We start from the raw sequence: 17,782 nt of genomic DNA, 5'->3' as shown, positions 1-17,782 counted from the left end.
CGCAGCCTGAAGACGGCTTCCAAAAGCAAGAAGTGGCCCATAATGCAGGGCACTCTGTGTAAATACAACCAAAACAAATGCATGTCTCTAGCTCTAGAAATTCCTTGTAGTCTTTTGTAATCGATAAATGAAAGTTCCAACAACCGCTAAAATCTGACGCCACTCTGTTCACGTATGATGACGAAATGTGTCTTCTTCAGAGGTTTTTATGTTGTCTCCTTAAGGGGTTCTTGGTGCAGCGCCACCACAGGCAAAGGGGTAAACTAGTTAATCAAAGGGTTTGGTTCATTTGACATAGTGCAATGTAATTTTGGTCCCCAATCGAACAAATCTTTCAGAACTATCAAGTCTGAAAACATCCTTTAAATCAGCTCTTTGTTTTTGAACATCATCCAGCTGAATGACTGATATTCTCAACTGCTCCTTGACTGTGGCGTAATGTTGCAAAGATGGAAGAACACTACAACCTCTCTCTTACTGTGAAAGTCTTTCCCACAGGAAAAAAGACTTGCAAACTCAAATAGCTAGCAATGCACACAAAAACTGCCAGCACCAATTGCAGCCACTTGGCTCTCTGAGGGTGCAGCTGACATAGTCTCAGACAGTAGAACAATCATTACCAGTCAATAGCTGGGACTTCCCTACTGTAATCATTCTCCGATATTTCATCCAAAGCGTAGAGCAGCTCTCATTGACAAAACTTGCATCATTTTGTTCAAAGAGAAGAGTTGTTCTCCCCTTCACGACACAAGACCTACAGATTCTCAAACAGCAAAAAAAGCTCCTTGGAAACTGCAAAGGCCTTGTCAACAGAAGAGACTGTCTGCAGAAAAGGGCGCTGCTCACTCTGTGACCATTTTGTTTACCTATATGCTCAGGACGTGGCATATAGTGAAACATGAGAGGTGCCTCGGGTGGCCTACGGTGTGTGTGAAAGGTGTGTGCAGAACCACGTCACCATGACGCCTGTTTGGCTTTGGATGAAGGAAGGGAGGAAAGGAAGTAAGTCATGGAACAGATAGGTCCTTATTTTCCTTTCTTGCCTCGGTAAAATAAAATAAAAAATTTTTAAAAAGCCGTAAGATGCTCACAAGTAACTACTACAGGCGCTGACTGGTTCTCTAAACCTAGTGGAGTCCTGCCACAAACAGGTTAGAAAACAAAGAATTTTTCTTTATTCTCAATTTAACTTTGGAGAGGATCTGATAAAAACAGCAATATCAGTACTATTAAGAACAACGAGCTGAAAAGTGCTTCACTAATTACTAAGATTCACAAACTAGGAGATCTAAAAGGATGTTTAGGAGAACTCTTTGAAATAAGCTGGCAAAGGCAGTAATGACTGCATTTAATTAGACGCCCACATTAGCAGGCATTTTTTACTTTCAGCCTATTAAGAGCTGATGTGGATGGGAAAGAAGCACTTTCTGTACATTTAACCTACATCAGCTTGACACAAAGCAACACAATACAATTTCCATACTCCTTCATGACATCAGGCTAATTGCATGTTTTTACATTTCCTCCATTTTATTTATTTATTTCCTTTTTTTGCTGTGTTCTTGTTGAGTTTTTGTTCCTGCAGCTACAGCTGGAAAACTCCCACGCTAGGTCCCTGCTGCCTCTGGCTCCGTCAGCAGCAGCAGCAGCATCAGCAGTAAAAAAAAAAAAAAAAAAAAGCAGGTTAACCAGCTCGACAAAATAATGTATGCTGCTTTTTATGCACAGGTGAGGAGAAGGAGGAGATAAAGCTGACAAGATAAAAGAACAAAACCCTCATATTTCTCTGTGATTCATCTGTGGGTCTCTTTCTCTCTCTCTCTCTCTCTCTCTCTCTCTCTCTCTCTCTTTCTCTCTCTCTCTCTCTCTCTCTCTCTCACTTTTCGGTAACCTGAAGTTGGCCTCTCACAGCTGCTGCTCTCATTCTCCTCCAACGAAACACCCACACTCATTTCAGTGCTGCACAGGACACACACAAGCATGCACGCACACACCGATACACACCAGGGAAGCACAGAATGCGTGTATAAGCGTGTGGATGGTGTAAATCAAAGAGAGATAGTGAAAAAGCTTAAGAGAGAGAATGAACATTTACTGTAGCAATAGGAGTCATGTATGTGGGGTATATTCCTATGCCATGCGTTTTCTGTAGCTCAGGTTACTCCATAACTGCCCCTCTTGTGAATACAGCAACAGCTGAGTGGGGCTAAACAAAATGACAGTTAACTGAAATAGCACTTGCTTCTCTGGAGTAATTTGAGAATATTTAGCATGAGATTTATCAACCAGCAGCAGCTTTACCTTAGACAAGTACAACCAAAGGCTTTCTCTTTCATTCCTGATGATTTCCTGTTGTGCTCTGCTTAAACAACTGGAATCTGAGTAAATGTGCTTGGGAAGATTGTTGTGCCATAAGCATAGGTTTAATAACATAAAATTACAATTTTGGGGGAGAGGGTGGGCCTTGAGGTTGCCATTATTCAAAACCCAGACAACAAACTCCAAGTATTTGAGGCTTGATGATTGTTTATATTATGAAAACGCATGTTGCTGTTTGTTTTATTCTATCTTTCTGCAGGTGTAGAAGCAGACTTCTAGGGTGTTATCTTGAATTCTCTTTATACTTTTTTTTTTATCTATCTTTGGACCTATATATATATATATATATAGCTCTTGTTTTGTTGGACTGAAGCTTTCTAAGGGTTTTCCTCAGCCCTTCACACCATAACCTAAATATAGCAACACCAAAGAACAGTACGGATTTAATTAATCGGATGCTTAGCATTGGAGAGTACTGAAATGCGATAGAGACAGTTTGTTATAAATTGGATTCTTCTTTTTCTTTCCATGATCTTTCCATGTTTTCTTCATTTTCTAAGTATCTACTGTTCAACGACTAACGTTATTATTTTGCATAGAAGTGCACATGGATGTGTCATGAAATGCAGGTGTGGTGAGTGGTGAGGCAGACGCAGCAGACCCAGGTAAGATGAATAGTTGATTTTTAATAAAGACACACAGTCCAATCAACGGGCAGCACGGCCGAGCAGAAGCCAGGGCTCGATGCCGGTAGCAACCGTTAAAACGAATGGCTAACATGAAAGACAGAACGCACATTAGACGAGGACCCGACAGAGACGCAGAGACACAGGTGACACTAAATACACACGGGGTAATTAGGGAACGAGAAACACCTGGGAGTAATCGAGGGGAGAACAGGACAACACGGAGACACAGAGACACCGGAAACTCGAAATTAACACACAGAAAACACAGAACATGACAGGATGATGCGGACACAAAACAATGTGGACTACTCTCACACTTCCACAATTGGATGGATGGAAACATGACTGGTGCCTCATCAGACATGAATTTCTTTGCAGATCACTGAGACTAGGAAGTATAAATCAAATTTTGGGCCTGAAACCTGTTCTGTCCTAACAGATAAAATTTGACAATAGTGTGACAAGTCATACTCTTTTTGTCTACAAATCAACATTTTCAGTCATTATGAGGTGCTGTAAATTAAAAGATGGTATTAAATTAAAGTGTAGCATCGTCTAGTCCGTGTTGCACCAGTCACCAGACTGTCTGTATCTCTCGGAAGGAAACCCAACGCCCGAATCACTGTCCACACCTGCCTTAGTTGGTCGGCCATTGCTGCAGTGGTGAAGAAGAGATTTTAAATATTGTCGTATATATTGTGTACTCCATTAATTTCAGGCCATATCACTCTGCCTACAACTATTATAGAGGCAGATGAAAAATCTAAGTGAACAAGAAAGGGAAACATTTGCTCAGCTTGACTCAAACATAAAGTATCACAGGAACTATTGAGCTAATCATTAGAGCTGCACAATATTCCGTGGATATGGCATCATTAACAGTGGGAGTAATATTATTTTAACACTATTTGGAATGCAATAATTGTTGGCTTGTATGTTCCAAAAACATCAAGTAAAACACCAAGCTTCCCCAAGGATTCCCACTCCAACCACGTTTGCTGTAAGTGCAAATACACTGCGTGGCCAAAAAAAAAGTCGCCACCTGGATTTAACTAAGCAAATAGGTACAAGCCTCTTATTGGATAAGTACTGCATAGGCGATTATCTTTCAGCTGGCAACAAGTTATTTAACCCCAGCTGATGCAATGAGTAACTCCTCATTTCTTAAACAACCATGGCAAAAGACACATCCTGTGGTCGTGGAAAAGACATTAGTCTGTTTAAGAAGGGTCAAATCATTGGCATGCATCAAGCAGAGAAAACATCTAAGGAGATTGCAGAAACTACTAGAATTGGGTTAAGAACTGTCCAACGCATCATTAAAAACTGGAAGGATGGTGGGGAACCATCGTCTTCCAGGAAGAAATGTGGTCGGAAAAAAATCCTGAATGATCGTGATCGGCGATTACTTAAACGTTTGGTCAAATCAAATCGAAGAAAAACAACAGCAGAACTCAGGAGTATGTTTAATTGTGAACGCAAAAGCATTTCCACACGCACAATGCGAAGGGAACTCAAGGGGTTGGGATTGAACAGCTGTGTAGCCGTAAGAAAACCTCTAATCAGTAAGGCTAACCAGAAAAAAAGGCTTCAGTTTGCTAGGGAGCATAAAGATTGGACTCTGGAGGAATGGAAGAGGGTCATGTGGTCTGATGAGTCCAGATTTACCCTGTTCCAGAGTGATGGGGGCATCAGGGTAAGAAGAGAGGCAGGTGAAGTGATGCACCCATCATGCCTAGTGCCTACTGTACAAGCCTGTGGGGGCAATGCTATGATCTGGGGTTGCTGCAGTTGGTCAGGTCTAGGTTCAGCAACATTGTGTGCCCAAAGAATGAGGTCAGCTGACTACCTGAATATACTGAATGACCAGGTTATTCCATCAATGGATTTTGTCTTCCCAAATGGAACGGGCATATTCCAAGATGACAATGCCAGGATTCATGGGGCTCACATTGTGAAAGAGTGGTTCAGGGAGCATGAGACATCTTTTTCACACATGCATTGGCCACCACAGAGTCCAGACCTTAACCCCATTGAGAATCTTTGGGATGTGCTGGAGAAGGCTTTGCGCAGTGGTCAGACTCTCCCATCATCAATACAAGATCTTGGTGAAAGATTAATGCAACACTGGATGGAAATAAATCTTGTGACACTGCAGAAGCTTATTGAAACAATGCCACAGTGAATGCGGGCTGTAATCAAAGCTAAAGGCGGTCCAACAAAATATTAGAGAGTGTGACCATTTTTTGGTGGCGACTTTTTTTTTGGCCAGGCAGTGTATTTGCATAGCTATTAAGCAATTTACAAACAGTGTTCTAAATAATTATGCACCGGTGCAGAAAAATGCATAGTTCTGTCATCGTTGGTAATTGGAAATGTAGACCAAAGTGCAAATAAAAAAAGGAAAGGAGGACGGGAGTTGGAGAGAGGATTAAGAGTGAGGAGAGTTAGAATGATAGATGCTGTGACCTACTTCCTCAGCTCCCTGCCTACTGCTTTGACTCACAATGACAGTTTTCACAGGACACAGAAAGGCAAAAGTGCCAAGAGTCGACCAAGATCATGAGATTTCTTCTAACAATGTCAGACAATTCCATGCTGATATGTCCCTCTTCTTGGTGTTCAGCAACATGTAGTTTTCTTCAAAGATAAATTACAGATGATAGTTGATGTGGTTTGGAAGACCTCGAATACCTGTCTGTGTTGTAGAGGATCTTCACTGAAGACGCTCTGTTGTTGCACCATCAGCTCTAGAGGCTCCAGAACATTCAGAAAAAAAGAATCAAACTTCTTCATTGGCAACAAAGATGTAAGATGGAAAGTCTGAGTGATAGAGTGCAGATGAATAGAGCAAATACAGACCTACGTAGGGGTACACCAATAAATTGGTCCCGGATTCCTTAGTTTTCTATGATTTTGATTGGCAAATACTTACAGGAAAAAACAATCTTATCTATCTACCTCTGCAAAAGTAAGAAATTCAGTCCCTGCCCATTTTGTTCTAGCTGACTGAAAGACCAGCCCAACACATCACGTTTGCATAAAACACCAGTCACCTCACTGCTGCCAGCTTAGCCACTTTGCCACAAAGTTTCACCACTGCACCTGATTGGCTTCAGTTTCATAAACTGTCTGATTGACGGGTAAACAGTTATCCAGGCATCCACTGTCCACAAGAACATCATCCTCATAGAGCTTTGCCTCCTTGGCCTAGAGCAGGTCCCACCAACGTGGTACCCATGAACAAAAGGTTGCCCCTGAAGACGACATGAGTTGCCCTTGGAGCTGTTCCAACAGTAGATAAATCCTTAAAAATAGATTTTGTGTGAGTATCAAACTGATATCCAGTACCCATGCCATAGCTCTCACTACACTGTGTTCCAAATTATTATGCAAATTGGATTTAAGATAAAGATAAAAAAAATTTGTTGTTCTATTAAATTTATAGATGGTATTGTGTGTCAGGGCTCTTTGAATACTATAATTAATTTCAGAGAGCTGGTTGATTAGTTTGTCTGATGAGCTCAATTAAAGGGAATCTACTTAAGAAGGATGTTCCACATTATTAAGCAGGCCACAGGTGTAATGGAAGCAATATGGGAAAGAGAAAGGATCTCTGCTGACAAAAATTATCAGATAGTGTAGTGCCGTATGACAAGGTATGAAAACATTAGATATTTAACAAAAACTGAAGCGTTATTGTACTGTGAAGAGATTTGTGGCTGATTCAGAACAAAGATGGGTTTGTACAGATAAAGACATAATGAGGAAGGTTTCTTTTAGACAAATTCATCGGATTAAGAGAGCAGCTGTTAAAATGTGCTTACAAAGCAGCAAACAGTTATTTGAAGCTGCTGGTGCCTCTGGAACTTCAAGGTGGAGGATCCGCCAGAGGCTTGCGGTGCATGAACCTACTATTGGGCCCCTAACGAGAGCTCACAAGCAGAACCGGTCTCAGTGGGCCCAGCAGTACATGAAGATTAATTTTCAAACAGACTTGTTCACTGATGACTGCTGGGCAACCCTGGATGGTCCAGATGGACGCAGTAGTGGATTGGTGGTGGATGGCCACCACGTCTCAACACAGCTGTGACGTCAGCAAGGAGGTGGTGGAGTCATTTTTTGGGCCAAAATCATGGGGAGAGAGAGAGAGAGAGAGAGAGAGCTGGTCGGGCCCTTCAGAATCCCTGAAGGTGTGAAAATGACCTCAGCAAAGTATATGGACTTTCTGACTGATCACTTTCTTTCATCGCTCAAAAAGAAGAGCCGTACCTTCTGTAGCAAAATCATCTTCATGCATAAAAATCCACCATCTCATGCTGCAAGGAATACCACTGTGTCATTAGCTGCTATAGGCATAAAAGGGGAGAAACTCATGGTGTGGTCACCATCCTCCTCTGACCTCTGACCTCAACCCTATTGAGAACCTTTGGAGTATCCTCCAGCAGAAGATCTGAGGGTGGAATGCAGTTCATATCAAAACAGCAGCTCTGGGAAGGTTTTCTGACATCCTGCAAAGAAATTCAAGCAGAAACTTTCCACAAACTCACAAGTTCAATGGATCAAGAATTGTGCTGTGATATCAAAGAAGGGATCCTATGTTAACATGGAACTCGGTCTGTTAAGATGTTTTTGATTGAAATAGCTTTTGATTTTAGTACATGTGACCACTTAATGCTGCACATTCAAAGAATGCAGTTCTTTATAATCCATAACATGTTTAGAAAATTTGCTGTGCATAATAATTTGGAACAGTGCATTTTGAGTTTTTTATTTTTGAAAAAAATACTGTTCTCATTGTGAGCTTTGTTCAGTAAAATTTGATTTATACTGTAATAGTTCATTACTTGAAAATTATACTGACCATCATTTGCTTTGACCATTTAAGAAAATCAGAGAAAATATCACTTGCATAATAATTTGGAACATGGTATAGTTCAAAGTTTGGTGCTTAAAGGGGGCAGTATTATGTACAAAACGCCTTGGTGGACTTAGCTCTGCCTTCAAGGCACAGCTCTTCCTCGCAGTTAGTGTTTCCAAGCTGCTGAGCAACTCCCCCGCCCAGATCCTTCAGACTAGCAAACAGCATTCAGCAAATGCTTAAAGTGGAACAAGCTTCTCAGTGCAATGCTGGTAAAAACATTACTAAAGGGTTACATTATAAAGTCAAATTTCCACCGGCATTTGAAATGCTAATTGTTACCTTCAATTATATAACAATTGAAGATAACAAATTACTTGACTGTGCCATAAAATGGCACTGTTTGGCTGGAAAATACATAATACTGCCCCCTTTAAAAATGAGAAAAACTGTGTTGGCAGAGAATAACATGCTATTTAAATTGAAAACAGAAAAATTTAGGGGAATTTATAATTGATGATTATTATAAATTATCAATTTATAATAATAAATTGATAATTTATTATTATAAATTATAAACAAAAACAATCCCAACCTTTGTTTTTGTTTTGTTAGATAGCATTCGTTAAGCAATTCAGACAAAAAGAATACAATAATGATTTGAATAATCCTCAGTTGCTGCCCCAGATACATTATCCACACACTCAGACATGCTCTTTGATTTCTCTGATAACTTTGTCCCCCTGGGAACACATCCATCTTCTTAACTGACTGTGCGTGCACACGCTCTCACACACAGAGGAAGAAGCAGAACTGACTCAACTATTGGACTGTACCACTTCACCATAACAGGGGCATGGTTGTGGCGAGTCTTTTCAGCCTCCTTTCTGTGCTGAATGTCGAGTGGGTGGCTGGCTGTGAAACATGAGCCTGGGAGCTTATGAGGAAGGGTCTGGGCTGGGGAGCTGAGGTGGGGGTGAAGGGTTCTGGTTGCTAGGCAGCCAGCCGATCGGAGCAGGATGCTCATTGGCTCGTGGTGAGCAGGGAAGAGCGGGTAGAACAGACGGGACTCTGTCACAAGCCAACGTTAACGGCTTGTTTTGTCAAACCGAACACAGAATTGCTTCCATTACAGTGACAGCAGGATGTGTTACAGATCATCATAATCATCAAGTGTTTCATTTGTGAAGCAAAGCTCATACATAAACTTGGTCACAAAGATGGTGGGGAAAACAAAACATTTTATTTTCTGAAAATCTTTAAAAAGCGTGGATATAAGGATGATGTACTTTCTTGAATTTTTGCCTGCCTTAAAAAAAGACTCAAAACTTCAGCGCTCAGCAGATGACTGAATCTGCTGGTAATTACAAGGAAAGAGAAGAAAAGCACTGGGTGACACAAAGAGGTAGAATCTCCCAAACACAAAGACTTAAAAGAACAAACGGGAGATGAACAAGGGCAAAAAAATAATGAAAAAACATCACTGTCACTGTCTGAACAGAGAGAGAGAAGCTGGAAAAGCCCAGCAACAAGGCATGCCTTAAATAGCTAGACGGTAGGAAATAACATGACGCTGGAGAAAGCCTAATAGCTCTGAGCATGTGTTGCGTTGCACTAAGCATGCATAGCCACAGTGCTGACAGCCACTTTTAGTCATATGTTATAGCGCATGACCTACAGATGAAGCCTGACTGTGAGGGGCCGGATGGTGGCTGGCAGACATACCAGCAGCATGTCTTAATTTCCAAAAGCTTCTGTCTGTGGAGAAAGGTAAAGGTTAAACCAAACAGAAAAAGGAACTCCTGTCTGGGTTCAGGACTTGTGTGTGTGAGAGATTCAGCTTAACATTAAAAAGAATTGTGAAGGGTAAGAAGAAGCACAAAGCCAGCTGAGTAAAGAGCAGTCCCAGTTAAGGCCAAAAATATCAATAAGCCTGGCAGATTTAAAATAATCTTTTATAGATTAAGTAATCAGGACACACTGCTCTGAAAATCTGGGCCAATATCAGTATCTGATATTAATATTGCTGCTATGGCCAATAACTGATATTGTATGCATCTATATTACACATATACTGCATATCCCTACATTTTCAACACTTTTAAAAAAAACACTTCACCTCTGATTCTCTGTTTCAGTCAAACTCCCCACAATCCTGCGCTGAGTCACCATTACTGTCACATGACCAAACACAACATGGCCAACTTCCTCCATTCCCCCCTCCAGAAACAAACAGCAGAAAGATGGAAATAAGTGTTGGTTGTAAATATCGATCCAGTTTTATTTATCAGACCAATATCGATATGTTTAGAAAATTATATCGGACAAAAGCGATGTTAGTGCCGATAGATCATACAAACACAAATAATATTCATGTACTTAGAACCAAACTTGATTCTGATAGAGAATTTGTGGAAGAGGTTAAAATTAGGGTGATGGTAAGAAGGTATTTCAACTGCAAAGCACTGGAGTTTGCTAAAGATAAATTGTCAAAACACTACTGTCTTCATTGCTCTAAAATGTCCCCTGTGATCACTGAGAAATATTATTGAGAAATACTGTACATTTTTAAAATGTAATAAAAAAAACATATTTTTTCATCAGCACTCTGTTATATTCTTTTAGAGTCTTGAAATATATTCTTTGATGATCCAATGAAAATAATTTAAAATATGAATCTATTTGTCATTTTGAGATTATCTTTAAATCATTACAGTACATGACATCTGTATTGTCCATCATGGCTAGCATACCTCATATAAGTAGCAGGTTGTCATGGCGATTTGAAGCTCAGGAAGTGTTAAACTGCTCTCTTCTTTTAGCTCCTACCATTCTGAAAGCATTGATGAAACTGTGACTTGCTCATGCTAGCAACAACACTTCCAGGAAGCCTGGCTCAGCTTCGGAGAGAAACTTCCCATCAGAGTGCCACCCTAGCTGAGAGTGTGTGCCGACATCATCCCGCTGCAGTAAAGAGATTTGAGAAAGAAAGAACAAGTTCTTCTCTGATGGCACTTTTTAAATTTCGTTGTTCTTGTGACAATGACAATAAAGATTTATCTATCTATCTATCTGTCTGTCTGTCTGTCTGTCTGTCTGTCTGTCTGTCTGTCAGATAAGTAATGATAGACGTAAAACAGTGGCATGTTTCATTGCTACATTTATGTAGCTTGTTGCCTTGATAAAGAACGCACTGCTTCAGATACTAGAGCTGCACTAGAACCGACACCGAGCCAAGCTGTTAAAAACAACTTACAGCATCCTCCTCGCTAATAGGGAAACTGGGAAAAAAAATCTTTTTATTACAGCAGCACAACTTCACACTGAAAATGTTAATCCAGGTACCCACCAGTATGCTATGGAGATGGTTTTGCCTCCCTTATCATCCTTCTCAGTGTGAACATAAACTTTCATCTATAGTTTTTATTTATTAACTATTTAATAACAGCTACAATATTTCTGTGCATGCTTGTTATGGCTGGTCATAAAGGTTTGTTGATAAGATACTTATCTTCCCCGTCTTTTCATTTGTCACTCCTTGTCAGCAAAATCACCCCATAAGGTCATTTTCACATGGATCAAATAATGAAAGCTGCGCCTGTATAATTCAACTCTCCCACAGAGAGGAGGAACATAACAGTTCCAATGAGCCTGACAATCTGACCCACTGCACAGGCTGTGCTGAGGTGCAGCATGTCTGATTTTTGTTTTGTTTTTTCAGTATGAAATTAACTAGTTCAGTGTGATAAATGTTTGAATGAGGGAAAATGCTAACATAACGATGTTTAAGTTTGCTACGTATGCTGGCATATATACAGTAGATATGAAAGCTGTGTGGTTTTAAACGTGAGGAAATATAGAAGATTTTGTGAAACATCAAAATTCACACCTTTGCAGTATATGTGTCACTTTTGATACACTCCCATATCAGTGACTGTGTGTTGGGGGAAATTCACAGTGTCCTGCTGCATCACAATGAACTTCATTAATTTGCCTTGATGTCATTTCCTTGTTTTATGTACTTTCTTTCTCAATTGCTGCCTCCAAGTGGTCAGATAACTATTAACCAAAATAAACAGAAAACATTTCACTCAAAGTTTCATGCACACAAATGCTTGAAACTTTGTGTTTCAAGCACTTCAAGCGTGTGTCAGCACATGCTGATAAAGTGTGCGCTTTATCAGGCACACAGCACAGCATACTGTGAAATCAAAGAGTGTTTCTAATGAGTCATTGCTGCAATTTTTACATACAGACAAGTGCAGTGTACATGTCTGTCCGAGACAAATCCATCACATCCAAGTTTAGCTGGTGACCAAACAAAGTGTGCTACAGTATTACATGCATATTAAGGCAAAGGTGGAAGGTTACTTTCCATTAGCATCTTGTCTTCCTATGCCAGGGAAAAATATCAAACACGCAGTAGTTTGAAGAGGAAACAAATGTTGATCTGTCACTGTTCTTTTGCTCTTTTCATTATTTTCTGTCTTCTCCGGCAGTGAGGCACTCAAAATTGTTGGTGAGACCCAAGAGATTTACTGTCACATGTGGAGCAATACAGCTTTCGCTACGATGCTGTAATTGAAATCTATATAAACTTCAATGGAAATTGCTTTGGTTCACTTCAAGTGTAATGGACATGGAGATGGAAAGAAAGGAGAAAAGAAGGAAAAATAGGTAGGGAAAAGACATAAAAGTAGAGGAGAGAAAGATCTAGAGAATACAAGTAACCATTCTAGAAGTCTGCTCCTATGTCTACAGAAAGAGAATAAAAACTGTTTCTTTTTTTCCACCAAATATTTATTAGTTGTTTTCATCAACACCATCCATCCATCCATCCATTTTCTAACACCCTTGCCCCCTAGTGGGATCAGGAAGGCTGCTGGTGTCTATCTCCAGCGAACGTTCCGGGTGAGAGGCGGGGTCACCCTGGACAGGTTGCCAGTCTGTCGCAGGTCCTTCATCAACACAACAATGCAAATTACTATTTCCTTTAGAGATTCAAAATTAGAGTCTTAAACATATTTACTACTATGTGTCAAGTTCAAAGCATCATATTTAGAGCCCACCGGAGTCTCTTACATTACCTCCACCAGACAGTCACATGCTGACAGTACTGCTTCACAAGACTGGTTCACTTCAAAGTGAACTATTGTGGAGTTGCAATATCAGAAGATCTTGTTTCATATCTACTTCTCAGCCCACCATCCAGGATTTAGCTAAAATGAGTTTCCTTTTGTCTCAGTTTTGTCACCTGCAGCACCGATAAAAAGAGCAAAAGTATTTATTAACACCTTATCCACCAACACTTTTACACCTAATGGTTCATTATCTCTGCTGCATTTATCTTCACTTCTTACCACAATGAAAATATAAACTGAAATGTCAAATACATTAAAAGGCTTTGAATCAGTTTCTCAGATTTGGAGGTGAGTTTAAAATTTGTGCAAATGGTTAATTTTGGCCAGCAGAAAGGCACCACTATCCACCTGCGTTAGACCTAACCTTGGGCTTTGGCTCATGTCCTTTGTGGTGCAAATGGCTAATCTGCCAAAAATAAAAAAATATTGATAGTAATGTCAAAGCAGCCTCATTATCTCTGGAAATACCCATTAAGTCGTTAGCTTGCAATCACAAAGAAAGTTTGCTTTTCATTCTCACAGCCTTAAAATGTCTTGTAACAGAAGGATGGAGGACTTGTAGAGGCCCGTCATGGTTACCATGTGACGCCTCGGTCTTTTTTGGCTGATCTCCTTACAGTCTTCTTTCTTTCATCTCTAGGACGAAACCTGATACGGTATCTCAGCCCCATTTGACCAGATGCTAATTAATCTGCAGCGAAAGAGCTTTTTAAAAACACCCTAGCACCACGAGGAATTGTTGTGAACCTGCCATGAGTGCAACACTGTGGGAACAGGAGAAAAGGGAAATAGAACATGTAATATCACTGCCAGACTGTAGAGGTTGAGCATAGGTCACCGTTCGTCAACCGCGGAAGTGTGACATGCTTTAGATATGCTGTACAATAAGGCTGTTTGGCTGCTTCTGTGGTTACATTAGCTACCCATAAAAGAATATTCAATACCACTGATAGCCTAGCAGCTGGTGGCCAGATGATACTTTTCTTCTGGCTATCAAGGGGCATTGGGAGAAAGCTGAAGCATGAAGGGGACGGGGGGGAGTGGTTTTAATCCCCTCTGTCACAGTGCACTGCTTTGTCTGAGACATCAACCTTCCATTTCTACCATCTTCCTTTTTGTCTCAGCAGCTCAACGTCGGCTAAACTGGAACTGACAGCTCAGGATTCAAACTTCTTTAAAGCGCTTACTTTTTAAATGAAAGATATTCCTCTGTTTTTTTTCATGTTATTCTCAGATACTCTCGTTTGTGACACAATAAATAGATTCATTGTGCCGGAGTTGCAGAGAGAGAGAGAGAGATAATATCCATCTCCCAAAAAAAGACGAGGAAGAACTTTAATGTCCGCAGAAAGCATATGAGAATGGCTGGTGAAAAAGGAACAACCAAAACAAACATAATTAGAGTGGAAGAGATGGCAGACCCAGAAAGACTGTCAGAGGAAAGGAAATTCAGGAAATATGCAAACTACTCCATGGAGCAGATGCCGCTGTGTGGGGAGGCAAGAGGTCCAGTTCAGTATCAGTGAGGCTGTGGATGGCATAAGAAAATAAGCTCAGTATGAGCAGAACTGACCATTCCTGTCAGTTCTGCTCATTCAGACCACTCAGTCTTGCAAGGGTTTGGGGCCGTTCTAGAATGAATGATCCACTACCTGGTGGGCATGTAAACGATATACGTTAATTTTTTACAAGTGTTCAAAGCATTTTTTTTTCTACAGAAATTCTTTGTGTTACACACAAAAAAAAGCTGGAGGACAAGCCTGAAGTGGAGCACTGGCAAGCTGAGATTACCTAAATCCAGGAGTGCAGAGAGAGAAGGTCCTGCAAGGGTTTGTTCAGAAAGAAATCAACTCTTTCTCAGTCTCCTGGAGAACAACAAGACCTCAAGTTCAGTATTTAGTAACCACAGATCAATACATCATCCATTAAAAGTCCTGCTGCCCTCAGCTCCCCGCTGGTGAAGTCATTGAGGACAGTAAAGTTTTAGACTCTGGAACAGATTCTGAAACATAATGCTTTGGTGGCAACAGCTTCAGGCTATTAATCTTTTGTAGCACAGACACTTAAGCATAGGAGTGATAAATTAGTCCCGATTTCCTTCATTTAAGAAGATCAGTGAGCGGCTGATACTTACATGTAAGATAAACCTTACACACTTCCACAAATCAGCCATTGCCACCTTTTGCTCTGCATGACTGAGGTCTGACTGATAGACCCACCCACTAGGTTACGTTACATGTTATTGTGTTGCAAGTTAGAAATAGTCACCCTACCGTTGAGACTTCATCGCTATGTTGCATGTTCATTGTTTTCATCCAGACATTTTGCACATGTGCACCATGCTTGAGTGCCAAAAGACAATTCTTTAACTTGACATTTTTTCCATTTTTGCCTTTTTCCTCCCTGCGCCTCACTGATTTTGCAAATCCATAGACCTTGTTATCTTGTAGTCGTAGTGTTGACAATTAATACACAGGATCTTGGATTTGTGACGTCAACTAGCAGCGTGTCTATATTTAGGCAAAAATATTGGTATTGGCCAAAACTGTAATCGGTGCACCACTATTTAAGCAATCTTTAGTTATTTTTGGCAACACTCATCGCTGTCATTTTAATCATACAGAAATAGGAATCTTAAAGTGTCTCCTTACTTTTGGTCATTACAATTTACGGCAACAAGATCTTCAAACATCTGTTCAGAACTATGCTTAACATATGGGCAGTGACAGACAGAGATGCTCTGAGAGATTGGCTGGTTACCAGATTTTATGTTTGAAACTATAAGTCAGATCTTTTTCAATTCAGTAAATGCACCATAGACGAGCACAACAATAACACTCTTCGGTGTGCAAATACATGGAGAGAAGACTTACCTAATGACAGTATCAGTAAGTTGCTCAAAACAACATATATACACACGTAGGTTGATTATTCAGGCTGACACTTAAATTAGATTACAGGAAGCTCGCTGTATTACAACAGTTTGTCTGTTTTATCTGACTGAAGAGTTCAGCAAATCACAGAAACAGACTGGATTTGTAAAGTCAATAATCTGGGAATGTCACATTTAAGGTAAAACTCTGCTCTCCTTTTCCAGGAAACAGGGCAGTTTTTCTCCTTGCTGCTTCTTTCACCCCAGGCACCAGAGTCACATCATACACAGCAGAAATCTACCAAAAAACTGCTAATCTTCATGGAATTACTTGGAGAATAGAGCAACGCCCCAGAGAACGTATTAAAAGTAAAGTTAGAATATTTTAATGCAAGTTCAAATAACAAAATGAAAACAATAAGACCTGCCCAGGACTGTGGATCATTAACCTGTTTTAGGTTTAAAAGGAGCAGGTACTCTGCTGTGTGCCTCATTTAAATCCTTTTAAAGTTTGCACATTAAGATCTGTTCCAATTACAGACTTTCACAAAGACTAGAATTAAATAACTCTTTTTTAGACCATAATCATTATACAACAATCTATTATTAATTCCACTTAAGTCTGATTTCATTGGTTTTACAGCGTTGGGTCTCTAATGATGTGGTGAACGGAGATCTGTGATCGTCTGTTTGCAGCAGAACTCTTGCAGTAGGAGGATAATCTACATAAACAGCCTGGTATTTGACCCCACAGGACACACGCACACACACACGCCCCCACACGCACACACACGCACACAGCAGCCTAGGCAGTGGAAGAGATTCTGGGAAATGAAGTTCTGGAGAACAAAACATTTAGCCAAAACTCTTCAGATAATGCATGAAGAGGCTGCATTCACTAATGCTAACCACGCTAACCACAATAATCACTAATGCCAAGTGCTAAATGCTAATTGTAATCATTTTAGTCTTAGTTTTAAAATATTAACTGCTCAACAATTTAACACTGACTTCTCTCTCAACCCTTTTGGTGTGACACCTCCAGCCTGGATATAAAAAATGACTGATTGATCATGATAGAACGACTGCTATGTAGCTACAGTAACAACATGAATGATTTAACAATCCAAATTAGAGTTGTTTTCCTCCCAAATGTTAGGGTGACACCAATTCTATTGATATTGAGATGATCTTGACATATTTACAGTATATGTTGTAAATATAATAAAAATGTAAATAAAGATTCTAGTGTGCTATAATTTGCCTTGAGGAGTAAAAGAACCATGGTGTCATTATTTTTAGTTTATTTTCAGATACCAAACCTGTAGGAATTTAGCCTTTATCTACCTCTGACACTTTGGGCTGTTTTACAGAAATTCATTCAGTGTATTATCAGCCTGGCAGGCTACTAGGCTGATAATACACCACCAGGCTAAGCATTGTTTAAAAATAAATTGAAATTGGTTAGAGCTGCCTACAAAATCTCCAGTTAGAGAAACCTTCTTTCCATGTAGTTTTCAGAGAGTGAAAAAGCTGCAAGAATACTTTCTGTTGGTGGTTCCACAAGCATTCTGTGTCAGAGGTAGACCTACCAACCTTTCAAGTCTCTTCATGATAATTGATACTAACACATTTCTAGGGTCATAAATCTAATCATGCAAACTCCACAGATATAACACTTTTGTTCTATTGCAGTGTCTATCATTGGGACTCACCCTCAGTGCTTCGATAACCAGGTCACGGGCTTCAAGCTCCCCTTCCATGATACTGAGGAGCGTGAGAAGCTCTGGCTTGCTCAAGTTATCCATATTGAACTCACATTTCTGCAAGACAAGCCAGAGAAAACACACCTTTAGTAAAGAGATTACTGCAGCTGAGCAAAAGAAGAGGTTACGTATCA

The 17,782-nt window shown here is 40.2% G+C and overlaps 1 protein-coding gene across 5 annotated transcripts in view; it reads right to left on the bottom strand.

The window, feature by feature from the left end:
• cttnbp2 (cortactin binding protein 2) overlaps positions 1 to 17,782 on the bottom strand; it is a 114,783-nt gene that overhangs the window by 84,203 nt on the left and 12,798 nt on the right. For all 5 annotated transcript variants that reach the window (XM_032547991.1, XM_032547954.1, XM_032547963.1 and 2 more), the window contains exon 2: positions 17,598 to 17,705. In XM_032547991.1, coding sequence (XP_032403882.1) covers positions 17,598 to 17,705 — 108 coding nt within the window. The remainder of the gene's footprint in view (positions 1 to 17,597; positions 17,706 to 17,782) is intronic.

This window comes from Xiphophorus hellerii, chromosome 2 (assembly GCF_003331165.1).
Source record: "Xiphophorus hellerii strain 12219 chromosome 2, Xiphophorus_hellerii-4.1, whole genome shotgun sequence".
Classification (NCBI taxonomy): domain Eukaryota; kingdom Metazoa; phylum Chordata; class Actinopteri; order Cyprinodontiformes; family Poeciliidae; genus Xiphophorus; species Xiphophorus hellerii.
This window is presented reverse-complemented; position numbering and strand designations above follow the sequence as displayed.